The 27,005-nt window shown below is 40.4% G+C and overlaps 1 protein-coding gene across 1 annotated transcript in view; it reads right to left on the bottom strand.

Moving 5' to 3' along the window:
• SLC16A14 (solute carrier family 16 member 14) overlaps positions 1-20,817 on the bottom strand; it is a 29,990-nt gene extending 9,173 nt beyond the window's left edge. The window contains exons 1-3 of the mRNA XM_067541746.1: positions 20,628-20,817; positions 12,342-12,619; positions 7,724-7,867 (exon numbers count right to left, since the gene is read on the bottom strand). Coding sequence (XP_067397847.1) covers positions 7,724-7,867; positions 12,342-12,603 — 406 coding nt within the window. The 5' untranslated portion in view covers positions 12,604-12,619; positions 20,628-20,817. The remainder of the gene's footprint in view (positions 1-7,723; positions 7,868-12,341; positions 12,620-20,627) is intronic.
• Positions 20,818-27,005: the final 6,188 nt, after the last annotated feature.

Raw genomic sequence — 27,005 nt, 5'->3', positions numbered from 1 at the left:
GTCAGTGGTAGAGCTGGGAATAAATGTACATAGAGTTTCATTTTTAATTGTATATGCACACAGCCATAATATTTGCTTCTACCTGTGTATTCTTTGACAGCAAATAGAAATTGCTTGATTTTTAAATTCACCGGTGATGAAAACCTGCAGCTAGTCAGTTTTTTCCTCATTTTGCAACTACAGGTAGGGGTGACTGTGGGACACATTTTATAACTCCATAGGCTGCATTTGGGGCCCGATCCAAAGCCCACTGCAACACTGCATACAACATAGTATGCATAGAGGAGGCGAGCCTCTGCCCCCTGCTTTTGGTTGGCTATGTAAGGGAGTAGACAGAGAGGAGAAGCTGACTATTAAAAGATATTAGCACATCAGCTAATACAGTGTTTCTCAATGACCGGTCCATGGACCGGCACCAGTCCCTGAGATCTCCCTGACACAGTATATAGGAAGGTGGGCCCTGGTATCAAAAAGGTTGAGAAACACGGAGCTAATAGAAACGACTGGAGGCTGCCTGGCAGCTGTAATTGTACCCTCCTGTCAATAGGGGGCTGTCTCCTGCTGTCCATGCTGGACAGGCATGACAGGAGGCTGCAGCTGTGACTCCAACTGACTCAGCTCCTAGGATCCTTGTATGGACCCTTCCCTTCCACCTATGAGGGTCTGAGGAGCTGAAGAGGCCTGGCTCCCTCCCTTAGGGCAAAAACAAGGGACACAGCTATGGGCGGTTGTAGGGGGGCCAGGACAAAGAGGAGACAGCTGTAGGGGTGCACAGGCACTGGAGGGGACACAGGGGCAGCCCAGAGGGCAATTTTGGGAAAGGGACAAGAAGCTGGAAGGATCTGGGGGAGGTGAAAGAGCCTGGGGTGAGAGGCAGTTTGGGGAAGAGAGAATGAGTGGATTTCAGTTGAGAGGGTGAGAATGAGTCTGGGTGGAAAGTCTGGAGGAGAGTGGAAGCAGGGGTTTATGGAGAAGAGCTGGGAGTTGGGGAGAAGACATTGGAGGAGTTTGTTGAAAATAGGGGAGTCGGGGAGGACTGTATATGGAGAGGAGTTGGGAAGAGGAAAAAAAGAAACTGATGGAGTTAGCAGGAGCGTGGACACACAATGAGCCACCTGAACACTGCAGCACAGGATGGGAGCCAGTCAAAAACTACATCACTGGTAAGAGGCCAAGGTAAGCAGTGCTGAGGGCCTTTTTTTAAGGGCAATGGGAAGAAAGGAACTTTTTAGGATTGCAGTGAAGGGAGGTTTCATGGCATTGCAGGGAAACGTCTCTGACATTTCCCCAATTCCAATTTTTTACCATAATTACTGCACTGATAGTGTCTCAGTTCTTCTCCATCTCATTTGAAACATCCAGTCAGATTTCTCTACAGAACACAGATAAGGTTTTCATGTTACCTATTTATTTCTACATATTACATTATGCAGTTCAATAGTTTTTGTCTGGTTTCCTTAGACGGAATGAGAGCGAGAAATAATTGATTCTTTTGTACCTAAGTGTACTCCAGATATAGGAAAACAGTCATACAGACAAGGCTCCCTGCCCTGATGAGAGCTAATTATGTATCACTGTTTTGATATTGTGATCTTTGTTAGAATCAATATGGTTATACCAAGTAGAACAGAAAAGCAGAAGAATATTCTTTACAGAAATTCTGCAGATTTTGTGGAAATCTCTTTAAAAGATTTTTCTGGGGCAGGAAGCTTCATTTAGATATCACCAAAATTTCCGAAAAGATTTCTTTTGTCCATATTCATCACACTTAGCTTTTTCACACAACTGTAGATTCTGATTTAACCTTTTGGGAAAGACCAAAAATCAAATCATATCTTTTCTCTATCAGTTGAGCTCAGTGAGAGCCTGAACTGTACCTTGCTTCATGTTGCAAACACATCTTTGTAGAGACATTACATCCAGAGCCCTTTCAATGGAACTGTTGCTCAGATAAAAAATACAAAAATTGTCCCTTAATTATTCCTTGCAGTTATTTTTGTCATCCTGTCTCACAACTGTGAACAACTACCTTTGGATGAGGGATTCTGGGATTAGAGATACTCCAGTTTGTGACAGACAACCAGTGTGTTTAAAGCTCAAACCATCTGAGAAGTTACAATAATCTACAATATGTGACTAAATTATGTCAGATTTTACAGGTCTTAATGAGTTTGAAAAGATAATCGTTGTCATAGGGTGGCTGGCCCTTTACGGGGAATTGGGCCCAGACTCATCTGTGATGACTCAGCTACCTCCCATCTGAGACAGATCAGCTAGGGATCAGGTGATATGAAAGCCAGCAAGTAGGCTATTTGGAAAGAGAGCTGAGAGGAGGCTTTTGAAAGAAACCCTGGGATTGGGGGAAGAGTATAGGAAGTAGTTTTGTCCATGGGAGTAGGGTAACTCCCAGCCAGAGAGCTGGTAGGTGGGCTGGGGCAAGAGCTCCCATGAGCAGGGAGGCTGTGGCAGGAAGCTCCTGGATTGGGGGTAAGAAGGGAAGAGGTGGGTTTGTGAATGACTGTCTGGCAGAGAATGGAAACTGCAGGGAACCGTAGACCCCTTTAGAAAACTCTGGATTAAGGGGAAGGGATGATTGATGTGTTGTGATAGCTTTCTGAAGCACTGAGGAAAAGGGCCTGAACAAGACTCTGGGAGTGGTGTCATTCTTTCCTGTGCTGGGGAGACAGGCCAGCAGCCTCCAATCCTCTCATTACTGGCATCCTACTAACACCTTTGGTGTACTAAAGCCATTGCCCAGCGAAGGCTTACATTCTTCCTCTAGCCATGCAGACAGAGATTTTTTTGTAGATAAAGGATTTTTGCTTATGGTATAGTGCTGTAAAGATGTAGTCCTCACCCTCAGCACATCAGCAAACCCTTCTTTTATTAGTTTAGTCATCTGTTAGGCTCACTACAATTCCTTCATTTCAGTGGATACACATATACTAATTTACATTCTTCTACTGTTTTCATTAAAAGTGTAAATGGTTTTCCCCTTAGCTGACATCCCTACCTCATTTTCTGAGAGAGAGCGAAAGAAATTATGTGGTATGGTAAAAAAGTTTGACTGCATCTCAGTAAAGTTACACAAGGGTTGAATTTAGTTCCTGTACATAACATGGCCCAGTCAAGTAGCTTTTACACAGAGAAAACTCCTGTTGTACCCAAAGGGAGTGTTGACTTCACAACAGCTATAGAGTCAGGCCTTATATTTGGTCAGTCATTTCCATTGCTTTTTTTCAAACAGCTATGTATCAAGAAATAATAAAAATAATAATAATAAATTAGAGATGGTTGGGAATTTTCCATCAGAATGATTGTTCTATAGAAAATTAAATTTAAGTTTGCTGAAAATTTTTTATTTTCTGTTGGGAAAATATAAATGAAATATTTCATTTTGGGATAGTTTGACCAGAATCAGAATACTTGTATTTTGACCTGAGCTGAAGATTTTTGTTTCAAATAAATTAAACAAAATATTAAACTGCAAGTCTCTACCAGCACATTGCATTATGGGAGTTGCAGTTCAGGCCCTCATTCTCTCCTATGGGCCAGGCTCCCTAGAACACTACATCTCCCATTGTGTATGTGACTTTTGCCTGTAGCCAGGCATCATGGAAGTCACATGTCTGTTGTGACCATTGGTGCATTATGGGAAATGGAGTATGGCCATTAGGGAGAATGGGGGTTTCATGTCCTGGAATTACACAGACAATGTGCACTATGAGAAAATGCAATTTAATATTGAATCGATTCAAAGCAAAGTGTTTCAAGTCAGTTCACTAAACTGAAATGAAACATTTTAATTTTGGGATGTCAAAATGAATATTTTGATTAAAAATTTTAAAACAGACAAAAATATTTCAACATTTCCAAATAAAAATTTCATGGAATTTGTTCGTTGAAAAATTCATAGTTTCAGTTTTTCATCCCAATTTGGGATAAAAACAAATGCTGAAATATTGGAATTTCCCACTGGAGAGAAGTTCCAGATTTCATTCAGCTCATTAAAAAAAAACAACTTTGGTCTTTTCTGTCATGAGACAACAATGAAAACACTATGTCAAATTCTGTTTGCAGTTACACTCATGAGATGCTTTTGAGATTAGGCTGTGGTTGAAAATGTCTAATTGAAGTGCAATCTGGTCCTTGTCTAACATCAGACATAGGAAGCACAGAAGTTTTCCAAGTCTCTGGGTCATAGATTTTCTGCTGTTCATATTGGTCCCTTGTTTTAACTAAAACTTCTTTATCAAGATTAGGGAGGTTTTTCTTGTTAGCTTCTTTACTCAGAAAGCAAGAGGAGAATATAAAACAAGATGGTGTTTTTAAACTAAAATAAAGCTGGATCTTTGTTCATAAGGTCAGGGGTAAATTTTTTAGAAGCACCTAAAGTATGTCTACACAGCATTTTGGAGTGAGTCTCCCAGCCCAGGTCAACACAGTGTGTCAGCCTAGGCTGGGAGGCTCTCTCCAAAATGCTATGTAAACATACCCAAAGTGACTTAGGGTATGTCTGCACTACAGTCTCGGGTGTGATTGCATCTCATGTAGACACACCCAAGCTATCTTTAATCTAGCCAGTTTGGGTACTGATACACAGCAGCACAGGCTTCAGAGTAGGCTGTAAAAGCTTTTCCGAAGCCTGGGTAATCACTCAGGTAGCTAATCCACGCTGAAGCCCATGACACTTCAGCTTCACTGTTCCTGTATCCAACTTAGCTAGATAAAGCTAGCTCAGGTATGTCTACTCAAACTGCAGTCACACCCGGTGACTGAAGTGTAGACATATCCTTAGACTCATAAGCTTCATTTTCACACTGACTTTCAATCAGACAGTCCCCTAAGCACCTTTTTTAAATCAGACTTTGGCTCCTAAAGTCATGTAGACACTTTTGAAAACTTTACTCCAGATCTGATTCCACTGAAAACAATGGAAGACTCCCACTTATTTCAATATGAGCTAGATTTTTCCCAAAAAGAGGGAGAAGTTGTTTACTGTGTTGCTGGTGGTAGTTATTAATACACTTCCTTCTACCCTCAGTGCTCTTTTTGTACATAAAATATTCTATTCCCCTTTAAACCTCACACTGCAAGAAGATTAGCTGAGTGCTAGAGACTACTTGTAAAATTCTCTAGCATGATAGTTATCTGATTACAAAAATTGGCAGGTGGCAATCTGCCATAAACCAAGGGCTACTGCAGGTTTTAAAACTAAAAATCTCTAGTTTAACACAGTTTGTGTGGAACTGCAACAGACTTTTAATAGAAAATTCTATCATGTTTCTCTCACTTCTATTCTACCTTTGGATCAAAGGTAAATATTTATTGTTTTAGAAAGATTATCAGTACAGCCTCTATCTGTATTCAGAAACTGCAAATCAAATATTGCCAAATGTATTGTTCTTACTCAACCCCATAAAACCTCTTGACAAGAATTTTAAAGATGTGGCAGGCACAGTTTATAAGGAACTCTGCTGGCAGAAAAGGAACATTGACTTGTGTGATCCTAAAATCTATTTAGATTCTTTAGTCTTGAACAGGGGGAGTAAACCCAGAGACTACCTAAAAGGCAGGCAGAAAAAGCCTAAAGAAGCCCCATTTTCTGATGAAGGCACTCCAAGAAGGACCGCTGGATGTGATCAATGTGGCTGACAGACACCATCAACCAACTGAGAGAGGAAGTGAAAGACACGATGAAGCGGCAGCTGCATCTGGAGCAGAAGCCAGGTGTGACTGTGGGAGATTCTCATAGACTCAAAAACTTTAAAGTCACAAGGGACCATTATGATCATCTAGTCTGACCTTCTGCACAACGCAGGACACAGAACCTCACCCACCCACTCCTGTAATAGACCCTTAACATAAGACTGAGTTACTGAAGTCCTCAAATAATGATTTAAAGACTTCAAGGTATAGAGACTTCACCAGAGAATCCACCAGCAAGTGACCCGGGTCCCACACTGCAAAGGATGGTGAAAAACACCCAAGGAATTTTGAACAACTGCAATACCCAGATGTCACTCCCTCCTGGATCCAGCTGCAGCTGTCAGAGGTGGAGCTGAAATGGGAAATGACAAAAGAGAAGAAGCTGCTAAAAGAGCAACTCTGGATTCTGTGGCTGGGAAATCAGGCCAACACCTTCTGGCTTCAGGAAAAGTTGAACAAGCTCACTGAGAAACTTAAGGAAAAGCAAGAGAGTTTCTGGCAGCTACAGAAAGAGAAGTATGCTCTCTACAGTGACAGCTGAACCAGTGGAAAAGTATATAGGGACTTTTCCAAGTCTTTAAAGGGCCATGCTACATGGGCTGACCAATAGACACGACTGCCCTTAAAGGGCAGACTACCCCATCACAAAGCTTCCTTTTCTCCCCCAAGAGCCAACCTATATCCAAAAGGTGGACTCAATCAAAGTTATCCTGTAGCCATGTTCCCCGGCTAGGGAGGCACTTTTTCTTTAGCTGACACCAGGAAGTCAAACAGTATGCTTGGCAAATATATATAAGAACCTAAGGGATCTATAGATGGAGAGGAAGCAATCCTAGGAATGAGTGGTGCTTTGGAGAATTTTGGGGATGAACTGAGGGAAGGGAACCAGCATAAAGGTAGCCTCCTCCCTCATAGCAGAGCAGGACATAGCAGGGAAAGCCTGACCTGTGGATCACCCAGAGGACTAATTAAGGAAAAGTGCCAGTTAAGGGAGAAGCTGGCAAATACCCTACAGCTGACTAACCCACAACTGAGCTCCAGAGAGAAGAACTGAGGGCTCCAGCTTAAGAATGACCAGATTAACAGAACCACCTTCAAAGAGGAGACCTGAGGAGGAGCTTCAGTTTAAGGAGAAAGTGAGGGAAATCAATACAGTGTAATTCCAACGAGGGGAGCTGGGGACTCCTGCTTAAGAAAGGATAGAAAAGGAGTAATCCATAGAAAGAACTGGGAACGATTCCATAACAAGAGAAGAGACTGTTTCCAGGCACAAGAAGGAAAAGTATCCTGAGGGAAGCACTAGAGATTGGTAGCTGGACTGAACCTGAGATGACAAATGCTCCCAAGTATATCTGAGTAAGTGTCTAGTTGTGCTTATGACTGTTGCTAATAAATGAGACTCTTTGAGGGGGGGTATAGCCTCTGATTAAAAAAGTCTCTCTGGACTTGTTTATAAACCGACGCAGGTTTGCCTATGGTGCCATCCCTGACTGAAAGGTGGCATGCTAGAGTGACCTCCATGCCATTCCACTTCTGACAAAAATACCTTCATATGCTGTATGATAGAATTTGGATGACAAAAATAGCCACTGAGTCTGATACTGCTTTCACTTTCACTGGTATAAATCCAGAATAATTCTGTTAAAGACAATGGAGTTACACTAATTTAAAAATGGTGTGGGATAAAAATCAGGTCCATTGGACTATAGTCCATCACTTGTATCAGTATTAATTTGGAATAACTTCACTGATCTCAAAGTGAGAGCAGGATCTTAGCTATTATGTCTAAAACTATAGCACAATAATATTAGTCTGACTGCGCAAGCTGAATAAACTAAAAGATATGGTCAAATGGCATTTCCCTAACTTAAATCACCTCATCAGAAGCTTTAAAAAACATCAAATGTTAAAATGATCTGAGAACCATCTTAGCTTCTCTCATTTTCTCAACAAATGGACTGCCAGAAGACATTGACTCTATTTAAAAGAATTTCCAAATATAAATATTGCTTACCAGCTGCCACTCCAAATGTAATGAAGAGGTAATGCACATTTGAGGCATAGGCACTCAATACCCAGCCTAGAGCATTCAAGATCCCACCAATTATCGCTGTCTTGCGGCACCCACATGTGTTAATGAATAAACCAATGAAAGGACCTGTCACAGAACATGAAGAAGAATTTGCTAAATGGTTTGCGTAAAACCCTATTTACACTCTTATTGTGAAACTTATGAAGAGCCTTCATTACCATTTTCAAACAAAATATGAAACTTTAGTTTTAATTGAAATGGTTAAATGCAATTATAAGTATTTTCTCCTGTTAACCCCTGTAAGCCCTCAAAGTGTCATTCTATGGACTCGTCTAGGCCCTTGGCAAATAACTCTGCCAAAACCTGAATTCAAAGTTCTTTATGTCACCTGCTTATGATAATGTAAACACTGAGTGGACCACAGAATTCTGCTCCTAAGTCCATTTCATGCTGCTTCAACAAAACTGGCGAGAAACGGTCAGCAGAGAATTCCCCCTCAGCAGTTTAACTCTCTCTCTCTGCTAGTGGAAAGCCAGCATTGATGGTGTAGCTGCTTCCCCGACCCAGCTCCTCTCCCCAACCCTTGCTCTTCTGGGATCAGGAGACCACTGCTGACTCCCTCTATCGGCAGCATTCTCCTCCACCCCACTGTACTCTCAGGTGGAATGAAGATTCTAGCCACTGAATCTACATTCCTTAAGAGATACATTAGGCAAGATGTGACTTAAACAGACCACCTGATTTCTCTGTTGCAATGTGAAAATGTCTGCTTCCATGCTCTAAAGAGGGATTTCCTCAGCTCATAGCCAATGTGAATGTGGTCCTTCTCTCTCCAAGAGGGGCCATGATCTAGCTGAAATGGAACATTTTAGCCAGCACAGCAGAGAAACACTGTGCTGTCTCAAAATGTTTGAAAATTAAGGCCATATCTTACAGAAAAGATCTACCCTTTAGCTTGATTCGTTGTTTCACAGCCTCTGCAGAGGTGGAGATACTTGGCAATTTCTATTTATTTATTGATGTATAAAATGTACTCTATTCGTTATGACTTAGGTGCATATACAGAATTTAATAACATATAATTGGTCCACTCCCCATTAACTAAACTCTTGAGAAAAGATGGGCCCTGTTCCAGGCCTTAAAGATCAACAGACTTGGGCTCTTTTGGACAGTAGGGAAAATGAATTCTAGACTCGTGAGCCCTCTAGAACACCCTTTCAACAGCTTCTTGACACTTAGTTCTACGGCCTGGGGGATATAACACCCCAGTATACCTCTGCTGCCAGTACAGCACATTTGAATAGCTATATGCCTACACACATGGATTTGCCCATATTAAGTCACAGAGCATAAATTAGCAACCAATAAAATCAAGTTGATTCCGGACATTCTTTGAAGGATACATCCCTCAATACCCGGTAAATCTGGGAAATTTATGAATAATATAATCCATTTCCCAGATGTCTCATTCTAAACTATCCTTGATCCTCATATCAGCTTTCAGAAATGTCAAGCATCAAGAAACCCAACAACCTGCGTGAAGAGCCAAATGACAGTAATCTATGAACCATTGTCAAATACCATGTGTGAAGGAATTCTGTCTACAGTGAAAACAACATCCACAATGTAAGTCTTCTGTCTCATTCAGGGGCATGCATATCAGTATGTTATGTATTTAGTATGTATGAAGTAAGATTTCTATCTTTTGCAGTGGTTGATATTACCGCACATAAACATCCTGTTCCTTTGCTTATGAAATGTATGTTTTTGCCTTTTTAATGTGATGCCTGCATTTAACAGAATTGTAACTGCTAGTCTATCTGGGTACCTGAGTACCTAACAAAATGATAAAATTCAGCAGGATAGGAGTCTTTTAAATTGATACTGTATCTTCTAAATTGGTCCTAAACTGTTGATGTTCATGATTCAGACTCAGTGAATGGCCCTGCACTGTTTGTTATGGATGTGGTTACGTAGAATGTTTTGTTTAAACTATTGTGGCGCTTTGTCCTAGACAATCCCATGTGATGCTGTTATTTAACCACTCTTATATGTCACAGAGCCTTTGACAGGTACTACAGGATAATCTATTTACACGCAGGTGAAGGGGGAACAAATAAATGTGGTCTGTTTAACAGTCAAAATATCGTGCCTTATATCCATTGTAGTGCAGATCTGAAAACCCCTCTCACAGGCATATATCCAACAGACAAATACACCTGGCAGGTAGAGGAGGATCTGGAATTGCTTCTGCAGCCCTGTTGATCTAGAGTGGCTAGTTGACTTTAAGAGATCTGTACAGTAATTATCGTGCCAGAAGGATATAGCCTTTAAATAGCACAGAGAGCAGCATTCTCTGGGCTGACTTAAGTATTATTGATGGTATCAACTTTTGCAGAGGCATGTGGTGCATCTCACCACTCATCTGAAAATAAGAGGCCTGTCTGTAAAATTATGACAAAGAAATATGTAAAAAGGCACAGGGGATAAGTGATTGAATGCTGCTCTGAGAACTTTAGTGATTTTAATGATATTTTAACCATTATAAGTAGGGCTGTTAAACAATTCAAAAAATAATCGTAATTAATTGTGAGATAAAGTCTCAATCACAGTTTTAATCACACTTTTAAACAAAAATAGAATACCAATTTAAATTTGCTATAAATATTTTTGAATGTTTTGCTACATTTTCAAATATATTGATTTTAATTACAACACAGAATACAAAGTGTACAGTGCTCACTTTATTATTTTTATTACAAATATTTGCACTGTAAAAAGATAAACAAAAGATATATTATTTTTCAGTTCACCTCATAGATTGTATTATTGTGAAAGTGCAATTTACAAATGTAGAATTTTTTTTAACATAACTGCACTTAAAAACAAAACAAAGTAAAACTTTAGAGCCTCCAAGTCAAAGCATGAAGGGGCATATGAAGGTTTAGCATATCTGACATGTAAATACCTTGCAACGCTGGCTACAATAGTGCCATGTGAACATCTGTTCTCACTTTCAGGTGACATTTGTAAATAAGAAGCGGGCAGCATTATCTCTCGTAAATTTAAACAAACTTGTTTGTCTTGGCAATTGGCTGAACAAGAAGCAGGACTGAGTGGACTTGTATGAGGTGAATTGAAAAATACTATTTATAATAAATTTAAATTAGTATTCTATTATTGTTTAACAATGTGATGAAAATGGTGATTCATCATGACTTTTTTTTTTACATCTAATTAATTTGTTTTGCGTTAACCACATGCATTAATGGTGATTAATTGACGGCCCTAATTATAAGACTTTGTGACTTTTTGGAATTTTATCCCAAATTATCTTTAATCATCAATGATTGACAATATTTCAACTAAAAGATATTTTGTTTGCCTTTCTTTTTTGAAGACCAAAAATAAATGACAGTTTCTGAGTATTTGGAAGATACAGGGAAATGTGGGCTTTCCTAGCATAATTCAAGATTTGCCTTGCCCCTTATGGGATCTAGTCCCCTCTTGATGGGTCAAATCCTGTCTTGACTTGGACTCCTTGGCACTCCATTGAATTAACTGAGGTTGTACTGAGTTTAAACATTGTAGGATGTGTGCACCTGACTCTTACTATATCGATAAGACATTTCACATTACATTGAGCAGAGAATATACCCATTTTCTGGGTTGAACTATGACTTAATGGGAAACAGATACCCCAAAATATTGGGGTATTTCAGGGACTTTTCCATTTTCCTCCAAGCCTCTTCTCTTCCAGGCAGGCTGTTCTTTCTAGAAAATTCTAAATATGATTCTACACTGCTGTGCACCTTGTGCTGTCATTTAACTTGTATAAAGTGGGTGTATAGCACAAAGCGGGCATAGCACTTTGCTCTCATTTTCCACAGTAAATGACAGTACATGACAGTACAAAGCATCAGACAGTGAAGAGGCTGTTCCAGCCTTACCCCCCTGATCTCCCAAATCAACACTAGGCCAGACTCCAAACTTCTTGAAGGGACTACTATTTCCCTCCTACTCCTGATCCTCCTGCCAACTGACACAGCCCAGACTAATGCAGCGTTAGCTGGCACCACTCAGATGTATGTTACATGACTGCCTCCTGCTCTGCCTTCTAGCATCACTGTTGTTCCCACCAGCCTCACTACTGCTCCTGGCCTCCCTCTGACTACATGGTTCACATGCCAGGGAATGTCCATACTGCAAAGAAAAACCTGTGGTGCCACGTCTCAGAGCCTAGTTCAATTGACTTGGACTTGCATGGCTTGGGCTGCAGGGCTTAGAGTAGCAGTGTAGACATTAGGGCTTGGGCTGGAGCCCAAGCTCTGGAATCCTGTGAGGAGGAGGGTCTTGGAGCCCAGACTCCAACCTGAGTGGGAATGTCTACACAGCTATAGTTAGCCCCAAGTCAGTTGATGTGGTAGACAATATAGACATAACCTCCACTGAATTTGGCCCGTTGACTTTAAAAATACTGTCCAAGTACACTATGGCCTACTCAGTTACCATATTTGAATACTACAAGAAAATACTTGGTGGGGGGAAAATACTATTCTAAAGTTGTACAGTTTTGCAATATAATTATATTGGAACATACCTACGATCAATGTGATACCCATGCTAAGGGAACTAACCCACGCAGTCAAGCCTCGACTTTGACTGAATTCTTCAAGCCATTCCATGTTAAGTATTCCAAGGGCCATTTGTGACCCCATGATAAGTATATGTACAAGGAAAGAAGAAACGACTATCATCCAAGCCCATCCACCATCAATGTTTGGATTAGGTTTAAGTGGCTTCTTCCCATCTTTAGAATCCTCTTCAAAATCGTACCCAATATCTTCTTGACTGGTGCACATTTTCTCCCACAGTATTCTGAAACAAACAAAATAAATGCTTTCACTATGCACAGAAAACAGGTACAGGTTTGTAATAATTATTTCTTTTTATTTTTTTAACAGTTTAGCTGAAGCTAGTTCCTCAGCCTACTGTCCTGATGTTTTTCCTGCACTTGTTTGGGTTCTTGTATACAGGAACAGAATGAGGACCACGGGCAGTATTATTCAGCCACAACCTTAACTCCACCTCTCCAATAGGTAAGAGCACCTCAGGCTAGATCTACATTGCTAGTGCTGGTCAAAAACGTTGCACAAATGTTTCTGAACTTTTTTGCATTTTCAACATTTTGAATGTCACAAAATGCTCTACTGTTCCAAAAATAGGGGAGGGGGATTTTGCAAATGTTTTGACAGTTTCTTCTTTGTTTTTTAACTTAAATATTTTGAAAATTAACCTTTTTAAAGCTCTAATTTTTTTGACCACCTCTACATACTATTTTTCCAGGAGAAAAATCTGTGGGGACTGGTAGATGTATGATGTGCATCTGTCCCTTAGCCAGTCTCAGGATGGCCCTGTCTACTCTCCTCCCCAACACACTCCTGGCTCTCAGGAAGCAGGGATGGCGTTGCAGGAGTAAATGGTTCCCCTTTCTCCCATGTGGTGGGGATGAAATCCTCACATTCAGGGCTTGAGATACAATTTAGATCATGATTTTTTTTATTTTATTTTTTTTAAACAAAGCAGTGTTATAACAAATTTGGACCATAACCATATTTTCACTATTGTGTTTTAGTGCAGATAGGTCCTTCATGTGGTTTTCAGTAGAATAATAGCATTTCAACAAGTTTAAATATAAAATGCGTGGAAAACCATACACTTTATTTGTGTGTGCATGTGTATAGTGCTTATATCTTTTTGGGTTTTGTACTTACCTGTGCGATGTATGTGTGTTGACTGTAGTTTGCCTTGTTTGTCACTTTGGCCCAGATCCACAAATACAAGTTAGGAGATTAAATATATTTGTGGATCTGGGCCTATGTTTCTGCTTTAACTTTAGTCACATAAGAGTGGGAATGTCTAGCCTTCATAGTTGGTGACTGTGGTCCCAAAATAGGACTGGTGTCATCTATATATGATAGGAAGGTAAAAATGCATCTTCTGCTCCCCAATAAACTTGGATTATGTGTCCTTGTGTTCAAAATTATAAAACTTTTTATTAAAAGGAAATAAGAAGTAAGAAAATAAATCAGATTACCATTCTTTCTGCAGAGAAAACCAAGTGTAATTTTGGGATTTATTGTTCTTAGTATTGGTGGGATAAGGGTGAAGGAAGAAAATAATTAAAAAGTATATAGATTCAGTGGTTTTCAAGATGTTTTGCTTACATAAATTATAGAGCAAGGGCCTGATCTTGCCTTCTGTGCACACCCCCAAACCCCAATTAAAGTCAGTATGATATACAGTTACATTGTTAGGCTTTCAGTTATGATGGTAGTAATCCATAGTAACTCCACTGAGATCTGTGAGTTACTCCACATTTAGGCCAGTGTAGATCAGAAACTAGCACAGTGGGAAATTGGGTGCACAAGGTAAGCAGACTGGATCCCAAATAAATTAAATTGACTTTTGGTTTGTTCTGGAGTCCCAGTAAATGAAGAGCACAACGCAGAAATAATAAAAATAATTTCAAATAACTCCACAGACAATTTTTAACTGAACAAGTCAAGATGCAGAACCAGCTATCCATTATCCTAGGACATACTGAAATGTTACAATATTGTGGAGCACCACAGAGGTTTCCATGGAGATTGGAAACTTTAGTGGTACAAGTTACCAGATAAGGTGTATTTTTTTTCCCTCTCCACCCTGAAGAAATGGAAACAGGAAGTGGCTTCAGAAACAGACAAAAGAAAACATATATAGAAATTAGAAACAGTGAAACAATTTCTGACCGTCTTCCACAAACCACATTTATTGGTATAATATGATTCTTGAAGCAATAGCTATTTTAAGAGATTAAATGCAGTAATTTAAAGTATGCGTGTAATATTTTTCAATACATAAGACCTTATTCATCACTAATGAAATCCAATTCCTGCAGAATTCAAATGATAAATTAAATTCATTGAAGCAAATTTTGCCTTCTAGCACATCGCAACAACATCCTCACACAAGCAACAGTCAGCATAGAAACAACAACAAACAGACATAATAGGGAAGGCACAAACAAGACAAAGCCCACAGAATGGTCCTCTGTGACGTCAGTAGCTCTATATAGGTATAAATGAGGACTGAATTTGGTCCAGTAGATAAAATTCTGCTCTGATTCACAGTGGTATAAATCAGAGTAATTCCACTAAAATAAGTGAAGTTACTCTGGTTTTGCACTGGTGTAAATAAAAGGAATATCGGGTCCAAAATATCTAAATTAATTAAAGCAAAGAGTAGTTTGCAACTGTTTCTGAACTGGTACAGTGTCTCATTAATGCCAAAAAATAAGAATCAACAAATAAAATTAATGGGTGATAGTCAAATATGATAGGACAAAGACACTGTAATGAAGTAGTACTCATGGCAACCAAATAGTACAGTAATACTATGAGCAGGACTGGCCCTAGGTATTTTGTGGCTCAAAGCAAACTTTAACGTGTGTGTTGCCCTACTTCCCTCAGGCCATGATATTTAACCTCCCCTTCCCCCAAAAAAATCTATAAAGTAAGAACAGTGAGTTTTGTCATTGTATTTCAGCTCCCATCTCTAAAAACAATTGAGAATCTGGACTGAGTGTAATGGGAGAGACAGTAACCGTTTTTAACAAGGTACACTTTGAAGTCTGCTGTAACACAGCAAAATATATGGTACCCACTTAAATTATCTATATGAACAGTTATCAGGATAAAGCCCAGGATAAAATTGAGCGGTTCTCGATGCTATGGACTTTAGGAGGCACACTGAAAGAGGACTTCTCTATGCTAATTTGTAGGAATCTAACACCCTAGGAAAAATTTAGTTGCTCTGGGACTAAACATTTTTTTATAATGACTGAGAAGAATTGTTGAAAACTTTATAGACTTCATGTATTAAGTTCATGTATAAACTAGTAAAAAGCTTCTGATGAAGAAGACTGTAAGTGCCCACTGCCAAAAGATTATGTCAACATCAGGGCTCCTTCTGAGCTAAATTCTGCTTTCAAATACAGCAGTGTGTAGGTCAGTGACATCATTCAAGGTTTTACACTAAGGAAACTAAGAGCATAATTTGGCTCAGTACGTATTTCTTTTAAACAACAAGGTAAAGACAACAAAGGTTGAAAGAGGGATCTCAGCCACTTTTTAAGATGTGCAGGAGGGGGGCCCATTCTGATGTACCTTAGAAGTTCCACAATGGTTTACAGAAATTATCTCCTGTAAATTTCCTAAAGTGTCCAGGAAAAAGGTTCCCTCCTGCGGACCTTCTAATGAGCATGAGACAGGGAGTTATGGTAGCGTCTATCCAAACAGTTCCAGATTGGGGCATTTACACATGCTATTGCCAATCATTTTCAAGCCAGCAGAGCTTCAAAGTTGTCAAAAGCAAAACTTCTTTTTATGTCGTCTCTATCCTTCCCCTTCTTAAAATAAACTTAGAAAACTCCATATAAAAACTATCTTGAAAAGATTAAGTAATCAAAGATTAAAAAAATGCAGAAGTCACGATTGTGTTCAGCACTATATAGGGTGACCAAATAGCAAGTGTGAATAATCAGGACTGGGGGAAGGCGGGGGGAGGAATGAATAGGCACCTATATAAAAAAAGCCCCAAATATTGCAACTGTTCCTATAAAATCAGGACATCTGGTCACCCTAGCCCTACTGTAATTCTGATCCTTTTTACATGTGCATCGTAATCTAAGGGTAGTTCCTCGGGTGTTGTAAACTGGTGTAGTCAGTGGATCTAAGAGGGGTTCACACTAACAGAAGATTTGGGCCACTCATTATAATTATGTGATCATGTACTTCTTAATTATCATATTTTTTCCTACAGTGGTGAATATACACATGTAGCTTCTTGTAGTACACTGTATTGGTGTGTGTGTGCCAGTGAGAGCTAATTAGTCACTTATATGAAAAATATACAGAAAGCTGTACTTGCACAATATTCGACAGATTAAGTTTAACAAACAATAGTGAAAAATTGCTTGCATATGTAAGCTGTCTAAGTTTGTAGCTCAGTTACCTTCATAGTTAACTGCCTCACCTGCTGCACTGCAACTAAGGAACACTTGTACATGTCTATGTTCCACTAAGGTAACTCCACAGTGAAATGCCTCATTTACCAAATTGCATGAAAAGAAGACTGTGTTGCTAGGTGAAAGGCAAATCTAAAATACATAGCTGCTGATTATGGGCTAGATTGTCACTAGTCCTAACCAGGCCACAAAGGGAGTAGAAAGGAATAAGGACCACCCAGTGGGTGAGAGCAGGGGCTCCATGCTTCTCCCAACAATCAAATGGTCTGGAGAAATTGCAGAGTGGGTAAGCCCCACTACACACCAGCTAGTGGAATTGGTCAGGCACCAGCAGAGTACCCTTGAAAGGAGTGAAGCCACTTAACGCCCAGTTGTTTTCAAAGCAACAAAAGAGGAGGAGAGAGATTGTGCCTCTGAGTTACAGTTCCTTTCTGGAGCTCTTCCAGGGTGGTAAAGCTATACACCAGCATCTACAAAGGGCTCTGTGAGCCTAAAGGCTCTGTTTAGCCCTATATTAAAATACACTGGACCAGATCCTCAATGGATGTAAATTAGTGCAGTTCCATTTCTGCTGTTTTACATCAGCTGAGGATCTGGCCCATACACAAAAGAGAAGAGAACTCATTGTATAAAAATTCTAAGTCAGTAAAGATCTACTCAATGATTATGGTAATGAAAATAGTGAGGGATACATGAATGAAAAAATGCAATACATTACACCTAGTTTGCCTAAGGTTGTAGAAAATATTGTATGATTGACACTATAATCTATTGTTTAAAAAATATGTCATGTCACAAAAGATTGCTCAGAAGAGTTAAGGTTGAATATGGAACCCTAACTTTTGTAACTCCTGATCTTGAGTGCTTAACTGTGCAGCCTTTAAATAGATTTTGTATGGAATCCACATAGTGATATTAATGGCATAAATTTCAAAAATAAATTGTAATTTTTGGTGCATTAATTTTTGAGTGCACAGTTTGAAACACCTTAAAATAACCTGGTTTTCAGAAGCGCTCAGCACCTGCTCTCTCACAATCAAACCCCTCCTGTAAATTGTCTCAGATTGTTTGCCCAAAGATTGAAGCACCCAAAACCACTAGTAATTGAAAATATGGTCTTCATTTATCTATATATATTCACTGAACATTGCATCAAACTTCCTAAGTACTGATACTGTTCATACTCATTTTTTCTTTTTGGACAGGAATAATTTTCTGGGTTTTTTTAATAACTTTAAATAAAAATGACTTAAAACAGTAACATTTTTTCAGTGGGACTGATGTCCAGCAGTGGTACTCATCATATTTACAAGAGCAAAGAAACTGCTTACTTAACAACAAGAATGGCCCCAGACAAATAAACTGATATAACAAAGTGATATGAGTTAGTGCCAGACACCATTAACACTGGGTAAAAGAGAAATGCTTATTTTTACCTTGTATGAACTTGGATTCTTTCTCACTTTTGCACTATTAACCTCCCTTCATTTTTATCTTTAGTCCAGAATGTGTACTGTAAATACACCCAGGCACAGGAAAGGTCACTTGCAATACTTGTGCAAACTCTGAAATGCTGGACAGAGTTAGGATTGGACATTTGGCTGCTCTCCTCACTAATGACTCAGCACATCCTTGGCCTTCAACATTGTGGGTGTATTTAAGTAGGATGTAGTACCTTAGAAGTCAAAAAAGCAGAAGACACTCTTGGCAACTGCAAAATCCTAAAGAAATTATAGCAACATTGCCAATATTTTATATGCAAATCCACACATACTTTCTCCAACCAAACAAGATGATGAGATCCTCAGTTACAACAAAGCATGATGATTCTCCTCCCCTTGTAGCCCCCCACAACTCCCTTCACCTGTGACTGGGTTTGGAGGTGGGAGTAGCTCCCATGGGCCACTTTTTCAGAAGAGTTCAGAATCAGATTTCAGATGCTCTGCACCCATAAGTGGTGCCAAATTTTCAAAAGAGCTCAACTCCCATTTAGACACTTTTTAATAAGGACCAGATTTTGTAAAGTGCTCAGCACTCTAGCAACTCTATGAAACAAGACCAGATTTTCAAGAGCTTCTCATCCAATGACCCCCAACATAGTAGTTTCATCTACTAGATAGGACCCATTAAGTACAATGGGATTTCTGCATGCAGGACTGTCAGATGTCTACCTATCTCACTTACCTCATTCAGGAGAATGAGAAACAACTTTTTGCATGCTGTAATTGCCTTCTCAGGTGAAATAATAGTTTAATAGATCTTAATGAAAGATGAAACTGTTATGATCATCTACTCTGACCTCTTGTATAACTCAGGCCACAGATTTTATCCAGTGATTCCTGCATCTAGCACAACAATTTGTCATTGAAATGGAGCATATATTTTTTAAAGATATCCAGTTTTAATTTAAAGAGTCTAAGTGACGGAGAATTTACCATGTTCCCTGGTAACCCATTCCAGTGGTTGATTATCTTTAATGTTAAAATTATAGAATAATGTTACACTTTTATAGAAACCTCCATCAGAGAGCGCTAACTGTTTTACAAATAGTAATGAATTCGGCCTCATAACACCCCTGTTGGGTACCCTAAGTAGTAATATCCCCATTTTACCAAAGCACAGAAAAGTTAAGGCCAATGTCTACAAAGTGGCCTCCAATTTTGGGTGCTTTAATTTTTGGTTGCCAAGCTTGAAATACCTTTAGCCTGATTTTCAGGTTAACACCTCCACTCCCCTTGACTTCAGCGGAATTGTGAGTATTCAGCACTTGGATAAATCAGGCTTAAGGTGTCTCCACTTGCACAGTCAAACATGAAGACAATCTAGTGCAGAGGCTTCTTTTGACATTGTTGTTCTAAGTGAGTTGGCCAAGGGCATGCAGGAAGTCTGTGGAAGAATCAGAACAAGAACACAGGTTTCCATGCTCCTAGTCCTTTGCCTCAACTACATTACTATCTTCCTTGCTCTCTGGCTATCTTTCTCACTCTTTGATGTTGTTATAGGGGCTCTATGATGGCTCTTGTCCCTGATGTTACTCTCTATCTAGGAGCAGGTAACATGGTTATTAGGGAAAGCAGAATATCAGAACTAAGATCTGAGAACAGATTTTTTTCTCCCACTGGAGTCCAATCAAGCAGAGCCTTACATCCAGTGAAATGTTTTTGTTGTGGAAAAGGTTAGAAAATATTACTGGGTAATGGCTGGTTTTTCCAGACTCTGCATGTGAGGTGTCCAGAGTTCAGATCTGACGTGTGTCCCCATCCCCCAATTTATATCAGCATCGTTTAGTCAGAAAGTAGTCCTATATAGTTTCTCAGAACTTCAGCCTCCGCAGACAGGCAGGCAGACAGAGGCGGGCAGACAGCACACCAGAGATCACTGAATGCAAATGGGTTACCACTTGCCACTGAGGGTGAGGAAAAGGCGGAAGATAACAGGCAACGGAGTAAACCAAAGTGCCCCTTGGCTGTGCGCACGAGAGAGCCCAGGAAAGGGTCGTGGGGAGATGTCTCCAGCCAAGATGCTTACAAGCCCTGCAGCCTGCCGCTTCCCTCTGCCTGGCGGCTGCACAGCGCATGACCGCTAGTTACCTCGCTGCAGCTGCAGCAGCGCTTCTCGCCCGGAGAGCCCCAGACAAAGCGATGCCGCCTGCCGCCCGCGCAGCTCCATCCCCGGAACCTCCCTGCCTCCCGGGAAAGCTCCGTGCTCCGCATCCTGCCACCTCGCCATGTCCCGGTGCGATTCAGCCCCTCTGGTCCAGGCTGCCTCTGTATAGCCCCTCTCCTCCCGGGGCTGCGCCGTGCGAGCCATACTCACCGCTCGGGGCCCGAGCCAGCCCTGCCGCCTGCTCCCGGCCTCAGAGCTTTATTCCTGGCTGTCGCCGAAACTTGCTGCTTTCCTCCAAGCCCCTGGGTTTGTTGCCGTCCTCCGTATCATCCTCAAGCCAGTCTCCGCTCAGCCTCCCCGCGCCAGCCCCGCCAGTTCCCTCCCCTTGGCCCGGTGCGGGGCTGGTCGGGGGCTTATTTTTTGTAGCAGGCTGCGGCTGATCGCTGCCCTTTTGCCCCCAGAACAGCTCGTCTTGTGCATGATCCTGCATCCATCCCGGGCAATGTGAGCTCTGCTGCACGCTCTCTCATTCTCAATGATACCGGCTAATTCTGGTTTGGCTGAAGAGATTTGCAATCCTCTCACATGCACACTCTTGCGGTTGGATTAAGTTTGTCGCTGCACAGGTTATCCCTGGAAATTTACCTCTGGCTAGCTCAGTTACAAGCTATAACCCAGTAAAAAGCAGCTAGTAATCAAGATTTTAATGGCCATTCAGTTTCACTTGGCCATGTAAACCTCCCTGAGGCTGGCAGAGCATGCATTTTCAAACCATCCCCCTATAAGGCTTCCTCAAAAATATTCCTTCCGGAGAATAAATTAAATGTACCCTTCAGTTTTACAAGCAGCCCACAGAAACTCAGCTGCCCAACTCTCTGGGGCATTAATGAGGCGTTCTTGAGAGTGGATTTACCAAGGGGGCTACTGTCATGGTTTTCTGGTCTATGGGTTCTTTTAACACCCTCATCATCACTGTGGAGTAGCTGAGTGTTTTCGAGTAGTGCATTAAACAAAGTGACTAACATCTGTCACCTGTTTGTTCACTCATCCTCTCCACAGAGAGAGAAGTGTGTGCAGTGGAGTGTTTTGTTTTGGAATCGTATTTTTATAATACATTGCTATATGTGTATGTAAGAGAAGGCAAGGTCAAAGAAATCTGCATGGCACTTATAATAGAAGATGATGAGGTTTGTGATGATCTTTGGTTCCTATGGATTTCCCTCTATAGTCTGGGGTTGATCTTCTGCACAGACAAGCTTTACCCTTATTGTAGAAAGTTGCATAGTGCTAGAAGAGTGAAGCTGTCAACCACGGTCTTCATCCTATAGCCGTAGGCAATCTTTTTGATATCCTGGGTCTAGGCCGGGGAATGCCTTGAAGATAAAAACTGAGACTTTGAACTTGATTCTGTAGTCTGTGGGAAGCCAGTGTAGGCATCAGAAGACAAGTTTGATGTGTTTGTGGTAGCCAATAGTAATGTACCAGTTGGAGTTTCCTAAGCGTGGAAGTTTTCATGCCTAGGTCTGTTACATGGCTGTAATCTAGCTGAGAGGTGATGAGGGCAGGAATAACTAAACCCAGGTCAAATGCTGCAGTTTAATTATGTGGGGGTTTATTTTAATTTTAATTGTTTTACAGGCGTTTAAATTAATATTTATTATTTTTAAAAAAATTGAGTGGATGTAATGCTTGTGAAACATACCAGATTGGCAACCCAGGTAAAGTGAAATCTTCCACTTAGCCACAAAAAAGATTCATCAAGGGCAGCTAGTAGAGCAAGCTTAACCACACCGCCTCAACGATGTGCCCACAAGAGAGGCCTGTGGAGAGAAACTTCACCTTTCTTTCCAAATGGGCCTTGACCCTTCTACTGCTTGCCAATTGTTCTGTGATTAAACATTTTAACAAGACTATCTAGAGTTATAATAGTTCATGATAACACAGATTTTGTTGGGAATATTAAACCTTCTGCTTCAGAGCATAACCCAGTCTCTAATGATTAGAGACCAGGATGAAACCTAATATTGGGGCAGATTATCCTACAAAGGAATGTGGCCTTAGCCATTTTGCCATTCAAGGCAAAAAAACATTTTCAGCATCCAACCCCCCCACACACATATATCTGAGTGGCTGAGCTCTATATCTATCTATATATGTCATCTATCTATATATATATATATGCTGAGTGCTATGGCTTCTCCTAGAAGTTGCATGATACTTACACCTTCCTTTGAAGCATCTGATACTGATACTGACCAAGATGGACCTTGGGTCTAATCCAGTTTGTCAATTCCTGTGTTCCTATGGGTTTTTTTTTAAATTGGTTTCTAGCTAAATATAAAATCTAGAGGAGAGGGGAGGCAGTTTACTGTGGTGAAAAGAAGATACAGATAAAGAAGAAAGAAAAACAGAACAGGAGAGGAGTAATATACTGGAAATTCAGCAGGCTGAAACATGTACAGCAGATGAGTAATCTTTATTTTCCTCCCTCTCCAGAGCTAGGAGATGTTGACAGTGTACAGCCATGGCTCATTGAATAAACATAAAAAATAGAGATAATAGGTCAGATTCTCAGTTGCAATCTGGCCCCTTTTAGCTATTGTAGCATCGCAAAGAGGTCAGGATACAGACCTATTTCCCTGGCTGGGAATTTCCCCAGTGTGAGAGAGACCCCAGTTGCATACAGGTGAAAGCCATTTGTCCTCTGTGGCTCCTGGAAGTGGGAGGGGTATGGTCAGAGTGCCTCTGTTATCATTGTGATCCCCAACTGGCAAGTGGCTAGGTAAGTCAACCGGCTTTGGAATCAGGGAGTTGCACTTGCCACTTTTGTGGTCCTGCTCTCAGCTCCACACAGCTGGGGACAGCTGAGAAACTTGTTTTAGTCATTATGTCTTTTGTATGCCATTCTTTCCAACGCCTCCAGATCTGCAATGCACATTGAAACTATCACATATGGTCTTTTACTGGCTGGTCAGATGCATGTTCTTGGGGAGGAAGACATGACAAAGCATCAAGCCACATTACTTTCTCCTCTAATGTAGTCAAAACTAAAATCATACAGGTGGAAGTCTCCACTTTTGGCTTTGGATTCTATGTAGAATCAGAGTAGATTTGTCAGGTTTTAGCATGTGAATTATAGGGTTATGATCAGTCATTAGAATGTGGTTTAGGAAGGAAAGGACTAGTGTTGACATATCTGCAATGAGACAGAGGTTTGAAAGACTGGTAAATGGAGGGTGTAACTGCTGTGTAGTATCTATTGATCTTGAGAAAGCATATGACTAACAACACCTGTTCTCACAAAAATAATTTAAATCTCTATATAGAATTCAAGCATCTAATATCAGGATGGCTCAAAAAAAGTCTTGTGTTCCTATGCATGGTCCTAGATTAATATGTGTTGTTGTTTATATTGAAAAGTTCCAGAGGGGTAGCCGTTTTAGTCTGTATACAGCAAAAACGAGAGTTATGTAGCTCCTTAAAGACTAACAAATTTAAGCAGGCATAAGCTTTCCTGAGCTTTCGTCAGACGAAGTGAGTTGCAGCCCACAAAAGCTTATGACTGCAGAAAGTTGTTAGTCTTTAAGGTGCTACAGGACTCTCGTTTTGTTGTTTATATTGCAGTCACACCCACAGATCCCAAACAGGATCGTCATCCCCTTGTGAAAGGCAGCATATAAAGATGCCCCAAAATGCTCACAAGACATGGCATGTCAAGACAAAGCATGACAAACAATACAGGGGAAAAGAAAAGGGGAGCATAATAGGAATACCTTTAAGAGGTTGCATAGGCTACCTGTATGCAGAACAACATGGTGGTTTCAAATAATTTAAGAGTGCAGTTTTTGATTGTTATGTTTTAAAGGTATTGCTTTTGTTGAGTTGTTATGTATTTATTTTTTACACTCCTGAATTAGCCACCGCTAGCTGGCTTAGAATCTGATGCCCTATTACATACACAGATCTCATACATATCCTTTTCAGGCACTAACAGAAAATGTAATATTTTGTTTCCTTGCACATGTCATCAATAATTCCTTTATATAGCTTTTTATCCACTTCCTGGTTCACAACTTCTATTATGGCAATATTGAGTGTGTCACAAACTGAAGGTTAATGGTGTGACTTCAATCTCTATTACAACCATGTGCTAACACTGTATAAGGGCTTTGAATAGAAAGTCAGATTTTTGAGAAAACAATTAAATCAGTGTCTTGGACTTGGTACTTGATTCACTTTGCCTCTCCTTTGTATATGTAAATCAAAACTAGATATCCTATTTAATTAGGTTATGATATTTCAATCAATAGTATATATATGTCATACACTACATGTTTACCAGTTAATCTGTTCTTTGCAGTATCCTGAGTAACATAATGGGTATTGCCTGCACATTATGCAAAATAATTAAATGCTTGGCATTAATTCTGAATGTTTAGGTGGAAATGGATTCTTAAAAGGTTTAACACTAAGATTCCAATCCTTCAGTGAGTTCTGCATGAGCAGACAAAAATGCACCCTTGTGGAGCTCATTGTAAGACTGGGGCCTACATTTCTTTCACTTCACATGGCAATGTTTGTTAGTTAATAGTCAAAGATTCTTTTATTTTTGAGAACATAAAATAAATACTCATCCAACTCTGAGTCACTCTACAGAACATCTGGGACACTCCCATTACCTGCCTTTTGAGATTGATTGTTTTAGCGTTTTTCTGTCCGGTTTTCTGATTATTTGCTTTCTTTCCCCAAACTCCAGCCACGTGTTCCATTTTTCTACAGAAAAGGTGATTGGTACTCCTTGCTCTACCTCTATCTGGTGTTTGTGTAGTCAGTTCTCAACAACAGCAGGCACAATTATCTGCATTAGTAATATTAATACATTTTGCACTTGCTGAAACCTCACTTTTTTGGTTTAAAACCTGTTAGGTCTGGGGTGTGGCTGCAGTTGGTTAATGCTTACATCTAAAGTCTTAGCACAGTGGTTTTCAACCTTTTTTCATTTGTGGACCCCTACTAAATTTTGAATGGCGGTGTAGATCCCTTTGGAAACCTTAAACATAATGTATGAACCCCAGGGGTCTGCGGCTCACAGGTTGAAAACCACTGTTCTATGGCAATGGCAACCTTTTGCAGTCCCTTTAGACATAGTTTGCAGACCCCCAGGGTCTGTGGACCACAGGCTGAAAACCAATGTCTTAGCAGAAAGAACACTAGAATCTAGATCAGTGTTTCTTAACCCGAGGGTTTAGAGAGGTCGCAAGTGCAGAGCTGGTATTGGGGGTGGCAAGAAAGGCAATTGCCTGGAGCCACAGGGGCGCCATGAAACTAAGTTACATGCCTCAGCCCCGTGGGGGTGGGACTCAGGCTTCAGGGGTACAGTAGTTTGGAAAGGTTAAGAACCACTGATCTAGATCCTTCCTATGGTGACTCAGATAGTTGTGCTACAGTAACTGCATTTTCTAGGGTCAAACCCGTCTGTTTGAATTTCCCACAGTGTTTTGTGAGCATTCTAAGCCTTGATCATGAATTATGTTTGATGCAGATATACCAAATTCACAGCATTTAGCTAGTTCCGTTTGGGTCAAATCCTGGTCCTACTGAGGTCAGCAGCTATTCTTCCATTGATTTCGGTTTGACCAGAGCTTAGCCCTTGAGACATTTACATATGAACCATAGTATTCGTCAGATATTTGCAGTAGCTGTCTGAATGTGTACTCTTCTGAAACTATATTTCTTTGTGGTTTGAAATAAGCATTTAGTGTAGCCTTTGTCTTTTCAGATACATCCATCCCCCATTGTGCCACTTTGTAGATTGTGGTAATATTGCTCACTTTCCTCTTTCCTCTGCTTTATCTATTCCACTGACAAAGTCTCAGAAACAGAAGGGCTTCTCTATGCATGTTAGATATTCTGCATATAGATCAGGCATGTTGCTGTAGAAGGGCATAGTGGTAATAAATCTGGTTTGCCATTCTTGCAATTTCCCATTACCAGAATGTTGTGGTTTTTTTAGTATATGTGATGTATAAAATATGATTGTTTTTATTAAATGCTAACAACAAAGCCAAAATGGCTAGAATCTGAGTCACCAATCATGCTCCTGAATCTGTGCATGGAAGGGACTCTACACACAAAAATCTCCTTTTTCTGCAAAGAAAGCAGACTCATCTGCATCCACAGTTGCATCCTCCCCTTTCCAAGATCCTGTTTGCTGTGCGCTTATGATCTATGGGCTCAGAGGATGTGAACAGTGGGTAGGCCAGGGGCATGCTTAGGGATATATACTGTACCCAATGGATCTCTCACCACAAATGTCATAAAACTAGAGGCTATATAACATTTTAGCCATGATCATGGATACATACAGCTTGCAGCTAAACCACATTATGCAGTTATATCAGCCCTCACAAGCTGGTCTTGGTCAGTGCGTGAATCAGATGTTTTCATGTTTTCTTGATGCTGCAGGAAGTGGTGTTTGCTATTCAATAGTTGGTGCTGTTCTCTCTGTCATCCTGCAGTAAATGTTCCAGCCTAATGCTAGGGGGCAGGGTGCTGCTGAAATTACCATTTTTTTTTAATGAGACAAAA

This window comes from Emydura macquarii, unplaced genomic scaffold (genome assembly GCF_026122565.2).
Source record: "Emydura macquarii macquarii isolate MOO-44397 ecotype Brisbane River unplaced genomic scaffold, CSIRO-AGI_Emac_v2 contig_18, whole genome shotgun sequence".
Taxonomy (NCBI): domain Eukaryota; kingdom Metazoa; phylum Chordata; order Testudines; family Chelidae; genus Emydura; species Emydura macquarii.
Note: the sequence above shows the minus strand (reverse complement) of the source record. Positions and strands in the feature narration are given on the sequence as shown.